At 39.2% G+C, this 23,697-nt stretch overlaps 1 protein-coding gene across 2 annotated transcripts in view; it reads left to right on the forward strand.

Annotated features, from left to right (window-relative positions):
• Positions 1-23,697, forward strand: part of AGO3 (argonaute 3, RISC catalytic component) — a 125,143-nt gene that overhangs the window by 3,293 nt on the left and 98,153 nt on the right. For both annotated transcript variants that reach the window (XM_025383325.1, XM_025383331.1), the window contains exon 2: positions 9,197-9,368. In XM_025383325.1, the coding sequence (XP_025239110.1) occupies positions 9,197-9,368 (172 nt within the window). The remainder of the gene's footprint in view (positions 1-9,196; positions 9,369-23,697) is intronic.

The raw sequence follows: 23,697 nt of genomic DNA on the forward strand, positions 1-23,697 counted from the left end.
TGTACTTTTAAATTCCTGTCTGAAAATAGTTGTTTTAGAGTTCTGTGCTTATTTAATAATAAAAGTTTTTAAAAAGTTACTTGGAACCAAGTTCCAAAGGAATAAAAGTTGGCTATATGGGAAGCTAGAATTAATTCAAGATTGGGATATGAATGATGTAGATAAAAATTATGGGTTAAAAATACCTACTAAAATATATAATGCCATCAGGGTCCAAATTTACTATTTAAAACAATCTTCTTTTTATTTATTTATTTTTTTTGAGATGGAGTCTCGCTCGCTCTGTCGCCCAGGCTGGAGTGCAGTGACGTAATATCAGCTCACTGCAACCTCTGCCTCCTGGGTTCAAGTGATTCTCCTGTCACATCCTCCCGAGTAGCTGGGATTACAGGTGCACACCACCGTGCCCGGCTAATTTTTTGTATTTTTAGTAGAGACGGGGTTTCGCCATGTTGACCAGGCTGGTCTTGAACTCCTGACCTCAGGTGATCTGCCTGCCTCGGCCTCCCAGAAAACAATCTTCTTTAATAACTTTGGGAAATGTTTTTGTCATTATATAAATTTTCTCACTTGTAGTTCTTTGCCTTGGAGAAAAAAAATCAAATTACTGCTCTGTCTGTGGGCATGAATTTTGAAAATGATAAAGGTTTTTCTACTGGGTTGTCACTTAAATTTTGGCTTGTGCTGCCCTGGAGTGACCATTATGACTTAAAAAATATATATTTATTGAACTTGACTGGCAGTGGGACTTATAAAAATGTGCAAGATTGTTTTGATATTTGGTTTAGAATTTTTCTTCTCTGTCATTGAAAGAGACTCCGAGGAAAAACAGAAAATGAGACATAAAATAACTTTTTTTTCTTCTAAACAAAGACTTAAGGGAGAAAACATAGATAACCTTCAAATGTAATTGAGTTAACATGAAGACATTTTAAAAATTACCCATGATTCTGTCAGCCTCATATAACCATTCTTTACATTTTTAAACCAAATTCTAAACTAATCTGTTTAGTTTTTTAAAAATTAAGGAATTAAGTTATTTAGGAAAGCCATTAGAATGAATGAAAAGATATCTAGATGCTACCTCATTTTGCTTTTTTGGAGAAATGTATATAATAAGTTGGTAATTTAGAATTAATTTATGTTAGTTTATATCTTCCAATGGGAACATTGCGTTTTTTAGTTACTGCCTGGCCTGACAGTATGCAAAGAGGCCTGGGGCCCTGTAAAGGGGACATTTCCTGGAAGAATTCTCTGTTGTATATGGAAAAACCCTGGCTCAGAGTAGAATTCTTGCCAAATTGTCTAAGCTGATGGATTCTAGTTGAATACCATTTTGCTTTATAATATAGCCATCTAGTTTCACACTGGTTTCTATATTCTTAAAATACTTGAGGGTCTACCTGAAAGATGAATTAAAATATTAATCTATCAAAACATATTATCTTACAGTAATTAGAGGTAGAATCTTAAAAAGTAATTTATAAGTTTTTGTTTTTGCTAATGGGTAGGGAAAAAAATACCAAAGTGATAATTCTGTTTTCAGGAAGGTAAAACTAAAAAGATTATTTAAGATCAGTATCCTTTCCAGACCTGTTTATTCTCAGACTGTTGAGATGAACAGCATTTACCAGACATTCCTACCTTCTAATTCAGTTGTCTTGGATACTGAATAGACCCTCATTCTTGGCTCATTAACAAAACAGATGTGAGAAAGAATATTGTGTGGTTTTTCAGCCATAATGGTTATGCTGTTAGGATACATGAACAGCCTTTCTGTATTTGGAGTTTCTGTGGTTTTCTGCCATTATCTGTGTTAATATTAATGACTTTCTTTGGCTAGCCACTGCTTAAAAAAAAAAAAAAAAAAAACAAAACTATTGAGATTCAGCAAAACCTTGTCACACAACTGATGCATTCTCTTATACATTAAAATGTGGGCATTTTGTGGTTTGGTTACAATAAAAAATTGTATGCATTAGTCTGAAATGTCAGTTTAAGGAAATGAAGAATTCTTTGTTTTTTGTTTTTTGTTTTTTTGAGACAGAGTTTTGCTCTTGTCGCCCAGGCTAGAGTGCAATGGCAGGATCTCGGCTTAGTATTTTTAATAGAGACGGGAGTTCACCGTGTTGGCCAGGCTGGTCTCGAACTCCTGACCTCAGGTAATCCACTCGCCTCGGCCTCCCAAAGTGCTGGGATTACAGGCATGAGCCACTGCACCTGGCCTAGAATTCCTTGTTTTACGTCAGCCAGTTATTTTATACATCATTTCCAAATTGTCAAGTTCTTGGGAAATCAGAACGTGGTATCTACAGTCTTTTGATGTGAGATATTTTTAGATTAAAAAAATGTTTTTTGTAGAGACGGGGTCTTACTATGTTGCACAGGCTGGTCGTGAACTCCTAGGCTCAAGAGATCCTCCTGCCTCAGCCTCCCAGAATGCTGGGATTACAGGAGTGAGGCACTATGCCCACCTATATTTTTAGGTTTTTCATTTGTGGAAGAAATTTTACGAGAATATGTTCTCAGTTGTAGGCTTACATAATACTACTTTTGAGTCATTACTAATACTTGGTAATTTTAACTGATTTCTGAATCTTCTAACAATATGAGAGAGACATAGTATTTCTGTGAACTTTAAAAATGGTGAAAGAATAGATTGCAAAATGGGTTCTTGCTAGTAACAAGGGAAATGTCCCCTTTTATTTTCAAGGGAGGAAATGCCTTTTAAAAATTGTTTCTCACTCCTATAATCTCAGCGCTTTGGGAGGCTGAGGCGGGTGGATCAGCTGAGGTCAGGAGTTCGAGACCAGTCTGACCAAAATGTTGAAACCTCGTCTCTACTAAAAATACAAAAAATTAGCTGGGCATGGTGGCAGGCATCTGTAATCCCAGCTACTCAGGAGGCTGAGGCAGGAGAATCCTTTGAACTCAGGAGGCAGACATTGCAGTGAGCTGAGGTTGCAGCATTGCACTCCAGCCTGGGCAACAAGAGTGAAACTCCATCTCAAAAAAAAATTGTTTCCCAGCCGAGTGCAGTGGCTGACACCTGTAATCCCAGCACTTTGGGAGGCCGAAGCAGGCAGATCACGAGGTCAGGAGTTCGAGACCAGGAGCCTAACCAACAATGTGAAACCTTGTCTCTACTAAAAATACAAAAATTAGCCGGGCATGGTGGCATGCACCTGTAATCCCAGCTACTTGGGAGACTGAGACAGGAGAAGTGCTTGAACCTGGGAGGCGGAGGTTGCGGTGAGCCGAGATCGCGCCACTGCACTCCAGCCTGGGCGACAGTGTGAGATTGTGAGATTCCGTCTCAAAAAAAGAAATAAATTGTTTCCCTGCTGCCATCTGATAAGCTTAACCTTCAACTGGCTGAATGTTCTATAAGTGAGTAGTGAGCCTAGTAATAAGTGCAGTATGTTTGGACAGATTCATTGAATGAAAAAGTGGAATTAGCAGGTAGGAGGTTCCTGAAGTTCCATGCTGTTTACTGCTTAGCTTTGCAGACTTAACACGTATAAAATCAGAGAGAATTCATTAAGTTATATTTTGAGATCAACAGAGTATATTTCTTTTTCCAAAACAAAAATGTATTCTTTTTTTTTTTTTCTGAGACGGAGTCTTGCTCTGTCACCCAGGCTGGAGTGCAGTGGCATGATCTCGGCTCACTGCAACCTCCGCCTCCGGGGCTCAAGCGATTCTCCTGCCTCAGCCTCCCTAGTAGCTGGGATTACAGGTGCCCACCACCACGTCCAGCTAATTTTTGTATTTTTAGTGGAGATGGGGTTTCACCATGTTAGTCAGGCTGGTCTTGAACCAGATCTGACCTCAGGTGATCCACCCTCCTTGGCCTCCCAGAGTGCTGGGATTACAAGCGTGAGCCACCGCGCCCGGCCCAAAAATGCATTTTTTTTTTCTGATTATAAAATAATAACCACATGTTTATTACTTTAAAAAACAAACAAAATAAGAATGTCTCAAATAGAAGATGAAAATATGATCCTATCCTCCAGATAAAACCATAGTTAACTCTTTCTTATATATCTTCCCAGAGATCCATCTGTCTGTCTGTTTATCATACGAATTGTTTTTAACCTACTTTTTCCACTTAGTAATGCGTCATCTTTCCCATATCATTACTTACATCTGTATAACAGTATAATTATTTATACTGAGTACATAGCATTTAATTTTATCTGTATATTGATCAGTCTCATTGATAGTGGTTTAGATTTTTTCCAGTTTGTTGTTATTATGACTAAAACTTTGTAAGTATTCTAGTACATATGTCTTTGTATACTGGTCCAGTGCTTGCTTTTGGATAAATTCTTAGAAGTAGAATTGTTGAAATAGGTATTCCATGAATATTAAAGAAAACATTCCCAGTGAATAGCTATAATTTGGTAATTGGCTATAGTATATGTTATAGTTGATTTTGATTTATTCACTGCTTGTTTTTCATCAGTCACATTTGCTGTAGGCTATTGTTTAGCTTTAGACTTTCCAATTGATACATATTGGATTACTAGAAGAGTGAACAACATGGACACATGCTTTGAAAATGTATGGTTTTGTGTTTGAAATTTAGTTTGGTTAGTTATTATCCAGTACATACAATAGCTGCTGAAAGAAAAGTTTGATATAGAGAGCAAGTCCACATAGTGCTTTATATTTCTGTGTAGCTATATTTTCAACTCTAGTGGGCAGTACGTGTATTTGTTAAATAACTAAAATATGCTTCATTGGAAGTATAATTCATTATATTGACAGAATTGTTTCATCTGCTAATTTACATTAAAATATCTTCTGGATACTAAACTTGATTAGTATCTATAGAGTTCTGTTCATTGCTTATTATGCAACAGAATTTCCCTTTGTGCCAAATTATTTAAAAAACACAAGGTAAAATAATGACAGTGGAGGAAAAATTGACAGTGTGATATAGTGTGAAAAGCATGGGTTTTAGAGACAGATTCTGGCTCTTAAATTAACTGAAATTTATTAATGATGTGTCGGTGTAGGTTTGAGTACAAATGTACTCCTCTTGTAGAGGATATTGATAGTGGGAAGTCTGTGCCTGTGTGGGGGCAGGAGGCCTGGGACATACGGGTAATTTCTACCTTCTGTTCAATTTTGCTGTGAACCTAAAACCTCTCTAAAAAATAAAGTCTATCAGAAAAAGTTAACTGCTACTTTGGGCAGTGCATTTAATCTTCCTTAACCTTAATTTTCTTATCTGTAAAATAGGATAGTGAAAAGAGATGACACATGCAAAGGAAATGGCCATTTCTCTCTTTTTTTTTAATGATATTTTACTATAGAGATTTTAGGATGTATACAAATAGGCAGAACTGTATAATAAACTCTATTGTACCCACCACCCAAACCCAGTCATCAACCCATGTCCAATCACATCTCTTCTATTTTTCCCTCCTTTATATTTTTGAAGTATATTCTAGACATAATATGATTTTATTCATATTTAGTAGCAACTATGAAAGTTATGGACTCTTAAAATATACAGTACCGTTATCACAGCAAAATGAGAATAATCACTCATAAAATGTTCTAATCATTGTTCAAATTTTTACTTGTCTCACATATTATTTTTTAAACTGTTTGCCTTTAAAAAAAATTTTTTTTTTTTTTTTTTTTGAGATGGAGTCTCCCTCTGTTGCCCAGGCTAGAGTTCAGTGGCATGATTTTGACTCACTACAACCTTCTCCTCCCAGGTTCAAGCGATTCTTCTGCCTCAGCCTCCTGAGTAGCTGGGATTACAGGCATGCGCCATGACACGCAGCTAAGTTTTGTATTTTTAGTAGAGACGGGGTTTCACCATGTTGGCAAGGCTGGTCTTGAACTCCTGACCTCAGGTGATCCACCCGCGTCAGCCTCCCAAAGTGCAGGGATTACAGGCATGAGCCACCACGCCCGGCCTAAAAAAATTTTTTGATTCAAAATCCAAGTAACTTCTACACATTGTGATTGATCGATATGTCTTTTAAGTATCTTAATCGGCAAGTTTTCTCTCCTTGTTTTTCTCCTCTGCAATGTATGGGTTGTTTGTCCTTTTAGAATTTTTCACAATCTGGATTTTGCTAGTTCCATCTTTACAATGTAATTTAACATAATCCTTTGAATTTCCTATAAACTGCTAGTGGATCCAAGGGCTTGATCAAATTCAGGCTGTTCTTTTTGAACTTACTACAGTTGGTTTTTTGTCCCAAGCACTTCACTGGAATTGTTTTTATCAAGGTCAACAAAGACTTAGCTAAACCCAGTAGTTCCCAAATCTTCATTTTATTTCATCCACATCTAATGACATTTTCTTCTTGAAACACAATTTTCCCCGTTTGATTTTCAGGATACCACTCTCTCCAGGTCCTTCTCTAACCTTGTTGGCTGTTACTTTTCCAGTTCCTTTGCTGTTTTCATTTCCCTAATTTCTAAATATTGGAAGTATCCTAGGGGTTAGTATTCTGTATCCATGTTAGAGTCTGATCTCTAATCCAGTGGTTTTAAATAACATTTATATGCTGAGGACACCCACATTTACACCTCCAGCCTGGACCTCTCCCCTGAACTCCACACTCATCTAACTGATTACTATTCATCTACTTGTAGACACCTCAAATTTAGCATGTCCTTAAAATCCTCTTGGTTTCCTCTCTAAACTTGCTACTATCACTGAGTCTTTCCTATCTCAGTAAATGACTCTTCTGTTCTTTCAGTTGTACAGACCAGAAATCCCTGAGAATGTTTTCCCTCATACCCCATATCTAGTCCATTTAACAATTCCTGTCAGGCCTACCTTCTGAATGTTTTCCACATCCATATTACTCCCCTAACTGTACTACTGTAATCCTAGCCAACATTATCTTTCACCTAGACAGCCACATAGCCTGCTGACTGGTCTCCCTGCTTGTACCCTTACATATAATTTTTCATACAGCAGGAATGATACTTAAAAAACATTTTAAAATCAGATCATAACACTTTTTCACTCAGAACTCAGAGAGCTGACACTATCTAACTTCAAGGCTTACTCTAAAGCTGCTGTAATCAAGATAGTGTGGTATTGGTGAAAGAAATGACTAATGGAACAGAACAGAGAGTCCAGCATGGCAGGTTACAATCCCAATTCTTCTTATTAGCTATAAAAATTTTAGGCAAATTTTTTCAGTTTTCCTCGTCTGTAAAATGATTCCTTCCTTTATAGGGTTGGTATGAAGATTAAGTGAGATAATGCATGTAAACGCATTTAGCAGGCCAGGCGTGGTGGCTCATGCCTGTAATTCCAGCATTTTGGGAGGCTGAGGTGGGCAGATCACTTGTTCTCAGGAGTTCAAAACCATCCTGGGCAACGTGGTGAAACCCTATCTCTGTCAGAAATACAAAAACTTAGCCGGGCATGGTGGAAAATAAAAGCATTTAGCACATTGCCCGAGACATAGTCAGAACTTGATAAATTTTAGAATTTGTGCTTTTTCTAATTTGATCTTGACAAGTTTCATAAGAAGGAGGCAGGTCAAGTATTTTCATTTTTTAGATCAGGAAACAAATTCAGGGAGAGTATTTGGTGATGGTCAAATGATTAGATAATTGGCAGAGCCAGTACTAAGGGCTAGTACAGAATTTGTACAGTATTACTTACCTCAGGCTAGGATAGGAAAGATTATGCCCTCTGAAGAGATTTTTTTTAAAAACACAAAGCAAAATTTAAAAACAAATGATTCAGGCAGCATTTTAGTCTATTTTTGTCTATACTGAATAAAAAGTTAGAGCAATTTTTTATTCCTGATACAAACTCATTCTTTTGATATATTGTTGGATTTAATTTAACATTTTGTTAGGATTTTTGCATGTATATTCATAAATTAGATTAGCTTATGATTTTCCTTTTTTATAGTGTGTTTGTCAGGTTTTAGTACCAGAATTTTTCTGGCATCATAAATTGTATTGAGGTATGTTTACTTTTTTTCTGTTCTCTGGAAATGTTTGTATAATATTGGTGTTATTTTTTTCCTTAAATGTTTGGTATAATTCTCTAGTGAAGCCATCTGGATCTGGAATCTTTTTGTATGTGTGTGGAAGTATTTTAAATTGTGGATTTAATTTATTTGGAGTACTTTTAAGATTTTTTTAAATGTAATTTTTAGTTTATTCAGATAATAGTCATTTATTAATTTATTGTTTGAATTTTGATTAACAAAGCTGTATTTTGAGCTTCAAAAATTTAATGCTGGATATCACTTAGGTTTTCTTTAAAATTTTTTGATAAAAAATGTAAAATATACATACCATTAAATTTACCATCTTAACTATTTTTGTGTACAGTCACTAGTGTTCTGTACATTCACAGTGTTGTGCAACCAATCTCCACAACTCTTTTCATTTTGTAAAACTGAAACTATATCCATTTAACAATGCCCTGTTTGCTCATGTCTCAGCTCCCGGCAACCACACATCTACTTCCTGTTTTTTATGAAATTGACTACTCTAGGTACCTCATGTAAGTGGAATCATATAAATCATATAGTGTTTGTCATTCTGTGACGGGGTTTTTTTTTTTTTTTTTTGAGAGGGAGTCTCGCCCTGTTGCCCAGGCTGGAGTGCAGTGGTGTGATCTCAGCTCACTGCAGCCTCCACCTCCCGAGTTCAAGTGATTCTCCTGCCTCAGCCTCCCAAGTAGCTGGTGGCTACAGGTTCGCACAACCACACCTAGGTAATTTTTTTTTGTATTTTTTTGGTGGAAATGATGTTTCATCTCCACCAAATGAGCTCACTGTAGCCTCAAACACCTGGGCTCAAGTGATCCTTCTACCTTGGCCTCCCAAAGCGCTAGAATTCCAGGCATGAGCCACCATGCCCTGCCCTTTCTTCTACTTTCTTTAACTTTACTTTGCTGTTGGTCTCACACTCTTTAGGTCTGACTTGTGCTTGCTCATGGTCACCTTGGTTTGTGCCCTTTGCAGAACAGTTTTTCAGAGGCATACAGTTTTCTGTGTGTTTATTTTTAATGAAGAGAGGAAATCTGGGGTGATAGAAGTTGAAGTGTTAGGAATGATGTCATCTTGCAGAACTAAGTTTTAGCCATTATCAGCTGTACTTAAAATTCTAATATACTCTGGTTGACAAGGCTTTGGAATACAGCTTATAACTGTGACTCTTGTTTTTCCCCTTCCCCTGGCAGGACCCGCTGGGGCCCAGCCCCTACTCATGGTGCCCAGAAGACCTGGCTATGGCACCATGGGCAAACCCATTAAACTTCTGGCTAACTGTTTTCAAGTTGAAATCCCAAAGATTGATGTCTACCTCTATGAGGTAGATATTAAACCAGACAAGTGTCCTAGGAGAGTGAACAGGTAAGAATCATGAAACTGCAAAGATCTTTTGCTGTTTTTTTCCTTAGTAATTATCCATGTTTATCTTGTGTATCTGAATAACAATTACAGTGTGTAACAGTTTGACCAAGAACATCTGGTAATTTGTTTTAAAATTGATTGTACTTGAGAGGTGTGATAGTGGGGAAAAAATCTTTGAAATTATTTTATTATAACATGAGCTCACATTTTCCCTGTGATAATAGAAAAGATCCAAGTTATTTTTACATGCTCCTGAAATCAGGCTGCACATCATGAGCACATCATTTTCCTTGCTGTTAGGTAATATGTCCGTGCTTGCTTTTTTCTCCTCACCTACCTTATGCACCACTTTCATAATGTTCCCTTTAAGATGATGGTGGTGATGATAGCAGTGGGGACTAGAAATAGTGGTTTCATGTTTTCTTTTCTCCTTTCCCAATTCCCGACTGTTTCTTACTATTATATAGGAATAAGTACAGATGGTATATAAAGATTTATCAGCCTGCTTTCAGTAAGCTTCCTCTCGCCTCCCCAAAATGCCATTTATATTACTGGATGTGGTTTAGGTAATACAGGAAATATAAGAGGAATTTATGATTGGGTATATACTATGTCTGTTTGGATTTTGTTTTTAAAAGGAAAGACAGCACATTTAAAAAAAACAATGTGATATTCAGTTTAGCATTTTGGTTTCTATGATCCCAACCTTTTCTTATTCAATAAATGTTATTAAGAGTCTTCATTTAAGACATTTAAGAAAAAGAATGTTGTTTCTCTCAAGAAATTTGTAATTTGGTAGAGGAGATAAGATACCTAAGAAATATGAAGGTCTTTTTCTTGGGCTTGTCATCCTAATTGTTAATATTTCTGCTATACCTGAAAATGAATGAGCACTAAAAGACTTTGTGGTAACATGTTAAAAAACAACAATACCTATAGGAATGTTGTAATTAACATGTAATGCAGAGTTCTTTGTGAGGTCAGGAAGACTCCTAGAGTATTACAGTTGGAAGGAACCTCTTAAGAAGTTAACTAATCCAATACCCTTTTTATTTATAGCTGAAATCCAGAAAGGTTAAGGGATTTAGTCAAGAACACACGTTTCAAGTAGGAAAGGTGAAATCAGAATTCCAGAATCCTGACTTGGTAGTCACTAGGAAGTATTTTGTAAAAGGAGAAGTTAATCTAAAACAATTGGTAAAATTTTGGTTAGCTGTAGTAAAAATAACATACATATAATTTTATTTATTTTTTTATTTGTTTATTTATTTATTTTTGAAGGAAGGATAGCAATAACAAAAGCATAATGGTTGAGAAGAACCAGGTGTATTGAGTGTGAACCAGGCTTAAGGGGAAGATTCTCTGCATTACATGTTAATTACAACATTCCTATAGGTGTTGTTGGTTTTTATTTTAACATGTTATCAGATACTACTTTAAGATACTATCTGTGAATAGATAGATGACTCCTAATCTTGCCCTTGCCTCTACCTCTTTCCTAAACTTCAGATTGACACGCGAATGTTCCTAAAGTGAACAACGCAAGTCAAAAGAGTAGTGCCCTACTCTTCTGTGACCTAGTAGTACTTGGTGTATGCTTCCATTATGGCGTTTTTAGTGCATTGTGGTTATTTTTCTCCCTTTCCGCAGTATAACCCCTTCATGAAAAGTAGTGTTTTTTATCATCTTTGTCACCCCATGTCAGCTCAGTGATTGGCACATAATACTCAGTAAAGTGAATGAAATGCTTATAAAATGGCATGAGTGTGATGATAGGGGACAGGAAAGAAAACTGGATGTTCTAGAGGGCTGTTATACTGGAACATGGGTTTTTCAGTGCCCTACTCTTATCTCCTAGGATCTTAGGCTAGTCTTGGTCTTGGTCTCCCTTCACTGTCTTTTATATCTTTCTGTGAGCCGTCATCCACTTATGGGGACTTAACTGACTCATGCTGTACTCTCATGGAGATTCCCTTTTTCTTTTTTCTCAAAACTGGGTCATTAATGTGTAGATTTGAGTGAAGGGTAATGCTGACCCTTCTGGTAGATATTTACATTTTAAAAAGGCATTTATTAAGCTGGGCCATGGGCCTGTAGTCCCAGCTACTCTGAAGGCTGAGGCGGGAGGATTACTTAAGCCCAGCAGTTAAGATTGCAGTGTGTTGTATTTGTGCCTGTGAATAGCCACTGCACTCCAGCCGGGGCAACATAGTGAGACCATGTATCTAAAAAATAAATAAAAATAAAAAGGCATTAGTTAATCTAAGTAAAGATCTGGAGCTTGAGGAAGGTCAATTCAAGTTTTTTTAGTATGCCAGATGAGTTACAAGGAAATGATGTTGTGGTAAAAATATTAAGTAAAAGGAATAGAATTTTTTTTTTTGAGATGGAGTCTCGCGCCGTTCCCCAGCCTGGAGTGCAGTGGCGCGATCTCTGCTCACTGCAGCTTCCGCCTCCCAGGTTCAAGCAGTTCTCCTGCCTCAGCCTCCCGAGTAGCTGGGATTACAGGCGCCTGCCACCACGACCAGCTGATTTTTTGTACTTTTAGTGGAGATGGGTTTCACTATGTTGGCCAGGCTGGTCCTGAACTCCTGACCTTGTGATCCGCCCTCCTCAGCCTCCCAAAGTGCTGGGATTACAGGTGTGAGCCACTGTGCCCTGCCGGAGCAGAATTGTTTATTAAATTTATTCTTTCTCCTGCCTAACATTTTTGGGGTTTTTTTTTGGTGGAGGGGTGGGTAAAGGAGAATTTGTGTATTATATATGTGTATGTAAAGTTGTATAGCATAGAATTTCATATGTATGTGCTCAATGTATTAAGTTTGTGAGAAAAATAGATATCATAAATTGGTGTGGTACATTCTGGTTTTAACGATTCTTTTGACATCCCTTAATTACATTCCGTCTTTAGGTTGCTTTATCTTACATTTTTTTGCCGGTCCCAGTAATTTAGATTTGTAATTTAAATGTCTCCAAGTGGGAAGTTTTTTGTTTTTTTTTGTTTTTTTTTTTTTTTTTTTGAGACGGAGTCTCGCTCTGTAGCCCAGGCTGGAGTGCAGTGGCCGGATCTCAGCTCACTGCAAGCTCCGCCTCCCGGGTTCACGCCATTCTCCGGCCTCAGCCTCCTGAGTAGCTGGGACTACAGGCGCCCGCCACCTCGCCCGGCTATTTTTTGTATTTCTTAGTAGAGACGGGGTTTCACTGTGTTAGCCAGGATGGTCTCGATCTCCTGACCTCGTGATCCGCCCATCTCGGCCTCCCAAAGTGCTGGGATTACAGGCTTGAGCCACCGCGCCCGGCCTATGGGAAGTTTTTAAATTTTTCTCATTAAAATTTTAATCATTTTATCATGTTTTTGAGTTTTTTTGTTGTTATTGTTTGTTTTTCTGTTTTGTTTTGTTTTTTGAGACGGAGTCTCGCTCTGTCGTCCAGGCTGGAGTGCAGTGGCGCGATCTCAGCTCACTGCAAGCTCCGCCTCCGGGGTTCACGCCATTCTCCTGCCGCAGCCTCCCGAGTAGCTGGGACTACAGGCACCCGCCACCGAGCCCGGCTAGTTTTTTCTTTGTATTTTTTAGTAGAGACAGGGTTTCACCGTGTTAGCCAGGATGGTCTCGATCTTCTGACCTCATGATCCACCCGCCTCGGCCTCCCAAAGTGCTGGGATTACAGGCTTGAGCCACCACGCCCGGCCGAGTTTTTTTTTTTAGTAGTAGTAGTATTTTCATTTATTTTTTTTTTAGATGGAGTTTTGCTGTCGTTGCCTAGGCTGGAGTGCAATGGCACAATCTCTGCTCACTGCAACCTCTGCCTCCTGGGTTTAAGTGATTCTCCTTCCTCAGCCTCCTGAGTAACTGGAATTATAGGCATGTGCCACCATGCCCAGCTAATTTTGTGTTATTAGTAGAGACAGGGTTTCTCCATGTTGGTCAGGCTGGTCTCAAACTCCCGACCTCAGGTGATCCACCCGCCTCGGCCTCCCAGCGTGCTGGGATTACAGGCGTGAGCCACCGCACCCGGCCCAAGTTTTTATAGGAACTGTAGGACTTGTTTGGGATTCTAAAAATGGCATAAATCAGCCTTATACTTTGTTAATAATATTGCTTTGATTTAATGTCAACATCTACAAAACTTATTCCATTTTCTTCAGCTGACTTGCTTTTGTCTTCAGTTTTTACAGTATTACTGCATGACTAGTCAGTTAAAACTTGGTGGTCTTCTGAAACTGGTGTGGTGGCTCAGTTCCTATGCTTCAACAACTGGAATTCTAGGCATTAGAAGGGACTAGATAGAACTTAACAATTCCTTTTCAATATTAGCAAAACAGTTAAGGGACAGAATGCAGTGGTTCAGTTATGTCTAATTTAACTTATCCAAAATATTAAATTGTTTTCTTTTTTTAAAAAGTCAGGGTCTCAATCTGTCTCCCAGGCTCTGAAGCGCAGTGGCACAGTCATAGCGCACTGCGTTCTCAACCTCCTGGACTCAAGTGATCCTTCCACTTAAGCCTCCTAGCTGTGACTACAGGCACCACCACACCAAGATCATTTTAAAAATTTTTTATTTACAGGAGACGAAGTCTCCCTATGTTGCCCAGGCTGGTTTTGAACTCCTGAGCTCGAGTGATGCTCCCAAAATGCTGGGATTACAGGCAGCTACTCGGGAGACTGAAGCAAGAGAATCTCTTGAACCCGGGAGGCAGAGGTTGCAGTGAGCCGACATCATGCCACTGCACTCTAGCCTGGCGACAGAGTAAGATTCCGTCTCAAAAAAAAAAAAAAAAAAGTTATATTGTTGCCTTCTATAAAGTCATAGTTATTCTCTTCTTAGTGACTTAAATTTTTTAATACTTAAATTAACATGCATGAAGTTTTTCTTGTCCACATGCCACATGAACAAATATTTGGCACTAAGGCATTAATCATCATAGTAGAAAGACATAGCCAAACAATTGCCCCTTTAGTTGGAGTCCTCTTAGGCACAATATCCAGGAAATGCTGGTGAATCATTTTGTGGGTCAACCTTTCTACAAATTTATTCTTTAGATTTTCTGTCCATTGCTTTTTTTGTCCTTTCCTCACTCCGTTTTGTGTTGGGGGACAAGTAGGGGAAGGAGATTCTTTCCTTCCTTCTTTTCCCCCTATTAAATGATTTTGATTGAAAGTAAGCTTTTGGCCGGGCGCGGTGGCTCAAGCCTGTAATCCCAGCACTTTGGGAGGCCGAGACGGGCGGATCACGAGGTCAGGAGTTCGAGACCATCCTGGCTAACACGGTGAAACCCCGTCTCTACTAAAAAATACGAAAAACTAGCCGGGCGAGGTGGCAGGCGCCTGTAGTCCCGGCTACTCGGGAGGCTGAGGCAGGAGAATGGCGTAAACCCGGGAGGCGGAGCTTGCAGTGAGCTGAGATCCGGCCACTGCACTCCAGCCTGGGCGACACAGCGAGACTCCGTCTCAAAAAAAAAAAAAAAGAAAGTAAGCTTTTGGTAAAAGAGTATGTATGTTAAGTATATTTCAGATGTTACTAGTTTCTAATAGGTGAATGGTTTCCGTATTTTTAGAAACATTATGACCCAGAGTATAAATTCTGTAACTTGAGACTTTATGCTAGTTTGTCCAACCTCTAAATATACCTTGAATAGATAGTATATGTATTTATTCAAAACCATTAAATAATGGAATAGCTACATGTTAAAAATTATATATACAGCATGATTATAACTACATTATTTTAAAACATGAATAAAAATTTGAAGGAATCTTAAAATAGTAGTAGATTGTGATTGCATTTTTATTTTATTTATTTATTTTTAAACAGAGTCTCACTCTGTCGCCCAGGCTGGAGTGCAATGGCGTGTTCTCAGCTCACTGCAACCTCCGCCTCCCAGGTTCAAGTGATTCTCCTGCCTCAGCCTCCTGAGTAGTTGGGATTACAGGCGCCTGTGCCCAGCTAGTGGTTTTTTTGTTTGTTTGTTTGTTTGTTTTGAGACGAAGTCTCTCTCTGTCACCCAGACTGGAGTTCAGCGGCACCATCTCGGTTCACTGCAAGCTCCACCTCTCGGGTTCACACCAGTCTCCTGCCTTGGCCTCCCAAGTAGCTGGGACTACAGGCGCCCGCCACCACGCCCAGCTAATTTTTTTGTATTTTTGGTAGAGACGGGGTTTCATCGTGTTAGCCAGGATGGTCTTGATCTCCTGACCTCGTGATCCACCCGCCTCGGCCTCCCAAAGCACTGGGGTTACAGGCATGAGCCACCATGCCCAGCCTAGTGTTTGTATTTTTAATAGAGACGGGGTTTCGCCATGTTGATCAGGCTGGTCTCAAACTCCTGACCTCAGGTGATCCACCCGCCTCGGCCTCCCAAAATGCTGGGATCACAGGCATGAGCCACTGTACCCGGCCATGGTTGCATTTTTTTGGCTCAGCTTTCTTTTACAAATTCAACATCATTTTTAGTACTGTTACTGTTAATATTCTATGATGATTAATAACATGCTAAATATTTCTGCATATTTCTTATTGATATAATGTTTAATATTGATGATTGAGTTTTATTTTATTTATTTATTTTGGAACAAGGTCCCGCTCTGTCACCCAGGCTGGAGTGTAGTGGCACGATCACAGTTCACTGCAGCCTTGACCTCCCCGGGCTCAAGCAATCCTCCCACCTCAGCCTCCTAGGTAGCTGAGACCAGGAGCATGCCTGGCTAATTTTTCTACTTTTTGTAGACACAGAGTTTTGCCATGTTGCCCAGGCTGGTCTCAAACTGATGGGCTCAAGACATCCACCCACCTTGGCCTTTCAAAGTGCTGGGATTATAGGCGTGAGCCCCTGCACCCAGGCAGATGATTGAATTTTAGAAAGAAAAAAGTAAATCTATATTGATCCAATTTTGGCTTTTCAAATGGAAATCTCAGAGCAGCAATGTGTTTAAAGAAACTCCTTTTCTGCTGTTAGGAATGTCATTTTTATAGTGTTATAGTTGGATACTATGCCAAGAGGGGGCATATTTCCTTTTAAATAACTTGATGGATGTATAATTTACATGCCATAATTCACCCATTTAAAATGTACACCTCAGTGGTTTTTAGTATATTTCCAGAGAGGATGTACAGGCATTACTTCAATCTAATTTTAGAACATTTCATCCTCTCAAAAAGAAACCCCATACTCATTAGCAGTCACTGCCCATTACTCCCTCCCCACAGTCCTTGCCAACCACTAATCTACTTTCTTTCTCTGTAGATTTGCCTGTTCTGGATCTTTCTTTCTTTGTTTCCTTCTTTCCTTTCTTTCTTTTCTTTTTCTTTTTCTTTCTTTTCTTTCCTTTCTTTCCTTTCTTTCCTTTCCTTCCTTCCTTTCTTTCTTTCTCTTTCCTTCCTTCCTTCCTTTCTTTTCTTTCTTTCTTTCTCTCTTTCTTTTTCTTTTCCTTCCTTCCTTCCTTCCTTCTTTCTTTCCCTCCCTCCCTCCCTCCTTTCTTTCTTTCTTTTCTTTTCTTTTCTTTTCTTTTCTTTTCTTTTCTTCTTTCAAGACAGAGTCTCGCTCTGTCACCTAGGCTACAATGCAGTGGCTCGATCACGGCTCACTGCAACCTCCACCTCCTGAGTTCAAGCAGTTCTCCTGCCTCAGCCTCCTGAGTAGCTGGGACTGCAGACACTTGCCACCAAGCCTGGTTAATTTTTGTATTTTTAGTAGAGGCGGGATTTCACCATGTTGACCCGCCTGGGCTCAAACTTGTGACTTCAAATGATCCACCTACCTTGGCCTCCCAAAGTGCTAGGATTACAGGTGTGAGCCACTGCGTCCTTCCGGATAGTTCTTATAAATGGAATCATATACCATGTGGCCTTTTGTGACTGGCTTCTTTTTGCATAATGATTTCAAGGTTCATTCATGTTGTAGCATGTATCAGTATATTCAGGCACTGCATAACGTTTCAATTACAGACCACATATTTGATGGTGGTCCCATAAGATTATAATATCGTATTTTTATTGTACCTTTTTATGTTTAGATACACAAATACCACTGTGTTGCAGTTGCCTACAGTATTCAGTATAGTAATGTGCTGTACAGGTTTGTAGCCCAGGAGTAATAAGCCATGCCATATAGCTTAGTTGTATAGTAGGCTCTACTGTCTAGGTATGTGTAAGCACACTCTATGGTGTTCACACAACAAAATGATAATGCATTTCCCAGAACATATCCCCATTGTTAAGTGATGCATAATTGTACTTTGTTCCTTTTTGTTGCTGAGTAATATTCCATTGTATGGATATAATACATTTTGTTTATCCATCATTTGATGAACATTTGGGTTGTTGCCGTTTTTGGCTACTACAAATAATGCTGCGATAAACAGTCATATGCAGGATTTTGTGTGGACATACATTTTCATTTATTTTGGATATATACCTAAGAGTGATATCATATGATAACTCTATGTTTAACCTTTTGAGAAACTGCCAGACTCTTTTCCAAAGTGGCTGCACCAGCCAGACATGGTGACTCACGCCTGTAATCCCAACACTTTGGGAGGCTGAGGCAAAAGGATCACTTGAGCCCAGGAATTTGAGACCAGCCTGAGCAATGTAGTGAGACACCATTTCTATTAAAAAGAAAAAAAAAAAACAAAGAAGAAGAAAGTGTCTGCACCATTTTACGTTCCGACTAGCAGTGTGTGAAGATAAGTTTTCCCACATTCTCACCAATATTTGTTATTATTTGTCTTTTTAAAAATTATAGCCATCCTAGTGGATGTGAAGTTGTATCTCATTGTCGTTTTGACTTGCATTTTCCTAATGACTGATATTGAGCATTTTTTCCTACACTTATTGGCCATTTGTATATTTTCTTTGGAGAAATGTCTGTTTAGGTCCTTTGCTAATTTTTTTTTTTGAGACAGAGTCTTACTCTATTGCCCAGGCTGGAGTGCAGTGGCAGAATCTCAGCTCACTGCAACCTCCACCTCCCAGGTTCAAGCAATTCTCCTGCCTCAGCCTCCCAAGTAGCAGAGACTACAGGTGAACACCACCATGCCTGGCTAAGTTTTGTAGTTTTTAGTAGAGATGGGGTTTCACTGTATTGGCCAGGCTGGTCTCGAACCTCTGACCTCAGATGATTCAACCGCCTCACCCTCCCAAAGTGCTGGAATTACAGGCATAAGCCACTGTGCCTGGCTGCCCATTTTAAAATTGGGTTATTTGTCTTTTTGTTATTGAGTTATAGAAGTTCATTATGTGTTCTAGATAAAAGTCCCTTATTAGATATATGATTTGCAAAATTTTTCTGTTTATACATGTTGTGTGTTCACTGTCTTGATGGTGTCCTTTGAAGCACAAACTTTTTAAATTTTGATGATGTCTAACTTATTTTTTCTTTTGTCGCTTGTGATTTTGTTTTCATATCTATAGAAGGTCATACTTCTGATTAAAATGATTTAGACGACATACTTCAGAAAACACTACCAGTAAAAACCAAATGGTGTAGTTTTGAGTGTTTAGTGGTCTTGGGGAAACTATTATACAAAATATGTCAGCTAATAAACAAGTTTTATTTTCCTTTTAACCACTTGGAAGATAGGAAAGCTAACAGATGGTAATTATTTCACATCTCGAAATTCTTTGAGAGTGGCGTCTAAATACAATACTAAGTAGAAATTAGCCTTTTGACTAACATTCCGATAATATATTTGAAATTTGAAGATACTTTCATAAATTAACAAATATTTATACACAAGGGACTACTACATAGGTATTTTTACCAACATTATCTGTGTAGATATAAATTATAATAGCTGTATAGTGTTCTATTGTATGAATGTACCTTGATTTCTTTACTTTAACCTGCTCCAGTTTTTTTGTTAAGTTAGCTTAAATCTACTTAAACCATTTATCTGAACTTACCACATATTTATTCCAAGGTACTCTGCTACTGGTACTAGATTTACAGGATATATGGAAATTTAAAGATCATTTTTGGATCTTCTCTATGTTTTCATTAACTATTTACTCCTGTTTTGTGTCAGGCACTATGCTAGGTTATAGCAATAACAAGATAGATGAAACATGATCTCTTTAAAGATTTTAAATTCCATGTGGAGTGACAGATTCTGTGATATGCACATTATGTACTGTGATGAAAGAGTAATGATCCCTGCCTTTGGGCAAGGAGGAGGATGTGGTATATTACATGACATTTGAGCAAAATAGTTGTATCACAAAAGGTACAGTAAAAATATATAATCTTATGGGACCACCATCATGTATATGGTCTGTAATTGACTGAAAAGTTATGCAGCACCTGCCTCTACTGATATATGCTACAACATGAAGTTGTCCAGTGTACAGGGAGAAAGAATAATCCATATAGAGAGCATGAGCAAAGGTATGACATATTAGTGTAACAGAAACAGGCCAGTATAAATAGAGTCACTAGAGATGAGTCTGAAAAGTTAGCTCGGGAGTAGGTTATCAAGAATCTTAAATCCATTCTAAGGCTTATGAATTCAGAAATAGTAGAGAGCCAGTGGAACCTTTTAAGCAAATGAAGAACATCTGTATTTAGGACCATACTTGATGACAGTGTGGTGAATGAGAAATGAGAAAGACTCGAGTCCTGGAGAACATTTGGAAGGCTGTTGTAGTAGTCTAGGTCAGTGGTCTTCAAACCATTGATCACACATCCCCATTAATTAAAATTTGTTTGACCATGTACTAAAAAAATACATATAAATATAAATGCACACATATTTCAAAAACTATAATTTATTGATGGGTACTACTGTTTTAATATTTAACTATGGAAAAATTAAACGTGAGAAAGAAAATTTTGAAATGAACTATTTAAAAATATATTTAAATAACTTGAACTTTTCAGATTAATGGTACAAAAAACCCTGACTGAATATGTGTCACACTCTTGAACTACAAAAAGTTGCAGCATGCCGAAAATGAAAAAACGAGAAGTCCACTGTTAACTCTTTTTTTGTTTGTTTGTTTTTTTAAATTGAGACAGAGTCTCACTCTGTCACCGAGGCTGGAGTGCAGTGGCGTGAACAGGGCTTACAGCCTCGACTTCCTGGGCCCAAGCAATCCTCCCACCTCAGCCTCCATAGTAGCTGGGGCTACAGGCACATACCACCGTGCCTGGCTAATTTTTGTATTTTTTGTAGAAACAGGATTTCGCCATGTTGCCCAGGCTGACCTTGAACTCCTGGTCTCCAGTGATCTGCACACCTCAGCTTCCCAAAGTGTTAGAATTACGGGCGTGAGCCACTGTGTCTGACCTTAACTCTTATGTGTTGCAGAACTCCCGTTATTCTTCTAGGATTCCTGGTGTACTGTGTGTTGCACCTGACCATCTAATATGGAGTAAGTGAAGGCATCAGTATCAATCCATATTCATGAATACTAGTAAATCTTAATTCCTAATTGTTCGATGAAAATTAAATATAAATACATCTAATTTTTCTTCATACTTCAGCATACCCCTTGGCACTTCTGGTACATATTTTTCTGGATTATAGATAATATGTTCAAAGACACAGTGGCAATAATGATGATGGAGGGCAGAGATGGAAGATTTAGAAAAATAATGAACAATTTAGGTATGTAAGGAAAGGATAGTAATAAGAATGGCTTCATAGTTCCTAGCTTGTGCATTAGTAATGGTTTTAACAGAAATACAGATTCTGAAGGGACCACGTTTTTATATACTAGTTTGAATATTTAGAGGATGAATTGCATAAGAAACATCAAAATGGCAGAAGTTCAGTAGGTTATTGGAAATAAGTGTCTAAGTGTCAGGTGATAAGTCAAAATGGAGATTGTGATTAATCAGCATGTAGGTGATAGTTAAAAACTGGAGAAGTATATAAACATAAAACAACTGAGACTAGATCTCTGAGATACTATTATTTCAGGTTTGCCAGTGAAGACACACAGAGATTAGAAAGATAGGAGAACCAGGACAAAGTAGAAGCTATTTCAGAAAAGGCAAGGTAAAGATCATGATTTTCTTTCTTTTTGTTTTTTCCTCTTTTGGAGATGGAGTCTCGCTCTGTCGCCCAGGCTGGAGTTCAGTGGCATGATCACGTGATCTTGACTCTCTGTAACCTCCATCTTCTGGGGTCAAGCAATTCTCCTGTCTCAGCCTCCTGAGTAACTGGGACTACAGGTGCACGCCACTATGCCTGGCTAATTTTTTTGTATTTTTAGCAGAGATGGGATTTCACTGTGATGCCCAGGCTGGTCTCAAACTCCTGAGCTCAGGCAGTCTGCCCACCTCAGCCTCCCAAAGTGCTAGGATTACGGGCGTGAGCCCCTGCACCTGGCCTTAAGGATCATGATTTTCAAGGAACAAAATTTGAGTACAGTGGCCAATGCTAAACAAAGCCAGGCGTGTAAACACTGAAAATTCACCATTACACATGGCTAAGAAGTTGGTGGCCCAGCCTGGCGCAGTGGCTCACGCTTGTAATCCCAGCCCTTTGGGAGGCCAAGGTCAGCAGATTACTTGAACCCAGGAGTTTGAGACCAGCCTGGCCAACATGGTGAAACCCCATCTCTACTAAAAATACAAAAATTAGCCATGCATGGTGGTACACGCCTGTAATCCCAGCTTGGATTACTTGGGAGGCTGAGGATTGTTTGAACCCAGAAGGTGAAGGTTGCAGTAAGCTGAGATCATACCGCTGCACACCAGCCTGGGCGACAGAGCGAGACCGTCTCAAAAACAAAAACAAGAAGTCAGTGGCCTGATAAAAGGAATTCACATATGAAATGACTACCAAGATGTTGTGTAGTAAAATGCTCTATATGAGCTGGGCGCAGTGACTCATGCCTGTAATCCCAGTACTTTGTGAGGCTGAGGCAGGCAGATCACTTGAGGTCAGGAGTTCGAGACCAACCTGGCTAACATGGTGACACCCTGTCTCTACTAAAAGTGCAAAAATTAGCTGGGTGTGGTGGCACGCTCTTGTAAGCCCAGCTACTGGGGATGCTGAGGCACGAGAATTGCTTGAACCTGGGAGGTGAAGGTTGCAGTGAGCAGAGATTGCACCACTGCACTCCAGCCTGGGCAACAGAGTGCAACTCCATCTCAAAAAAGCAAAAATGCTCAGTATAGATTTTATATTATAAAGTGTTAAAATTTTGGCCAAGTGTAGTGGCACATGTGAGGCCTATAATTCCAGCACTTTGGGAGGCCAAGGCAGGAGGAGTGCTTGAGGCCAGGATTTCGAGGCCAGCCTGGGCAACATAGGGAGACCCCTTCTGTATGAAAAATGTAAAAATTAGCCAGATATAATGGTGTACACCTATAGTCCTAGCTACTCAGGAGGCTGAGGTGAGAGGATTGCTCACTTCAGGAGGTAGAGGCTGCAGTGAGCCATGATTGAACCACTGCACTCCATCCTCTGGGTGATAGGACAAGATCTGCATCTTTAAAAAAAGAGAAGAGTATTAAAAATTTATCCTGACCGGGTGCGGTGGCTCATGCCTGTAATCCCAGCCCTTTGGGAGGCCAAGGCAGGCAGATCATGAGGTCTGGAATTCGAGACCAGCCTGGCCAACATGGTGAAATCCTGTTTCTACTAAAAACAAAAAGATTAACCAGGCATGGTGGTGCATGTTTGTAATTCCAGCTACCCAGGAGGCTGAGTCAGAAGAATTGCTTGAACCCGAGAGGTAGAGGTTGCAGTGAGCCGAGATCACGCCAGTGCACTCCAGTCTAGGTGACAGAGTAAGACTCCACGTCAAAAAAAAAAAATCTGTTCTACCCAGCACTTTGGGAGGCCGAGGTGAGCAGACAGATCACTTGAACTCAGGAGTTCAAGACCAGCCTGGGCAACATGATGAAACCCCATCTCTACGAGAAATACAAAAATTAGCTGGGCATGGTGGCACACTCCTGTAGTCCCAATTACTCAGGAGGTTGAGACAGGAGGATGGCTTGAGCCCAGGAGGCAGAGGTTGCTGTGAGCTGAGATTGCACCACTGCACTCCAGCCTGGGTGTCAGAGCCAGACCTTGTCTCAAGAAAAAGAAAAAAGAAAAAAGATCTAAAATATAATCCCTCTCTTCTCTATTTTGCATACCTTAAAGTTTATCTTGTTGCCAAGTATTTATTGGCTACCTTCTCTGCTAATAACCACAGAGTTACAAAGATTAGTTAGAGATTGGAAGGATTCAAAGAGAGACTGCTAGCTGTTTTTGTTGTGTTTTGTAAACCTCTGGATGATTTTGACATTTTGTTATACTTTAGCAATCTTCTTTCTGTCTATACAGTAGTGACACATTCGTTTATTGTAGCCATGGATAATGTCAGTCAA

The sequence above is a fragment of the Theropithecus gelada genome, chromosome 1, assembly GCF_003255815.1.
Source record: "Theropithecus gelada isolate Dixy chromosome 1, Tgel_1.0, whole genome shotgun sequence".
Taxonomy (NCBI): domain Eukaryota; kingdom Metazoa; phylum Chordata; class Mammalia; order Primates; family Cercopithecidae; genus Theropithecus; species Theropithecus gelada.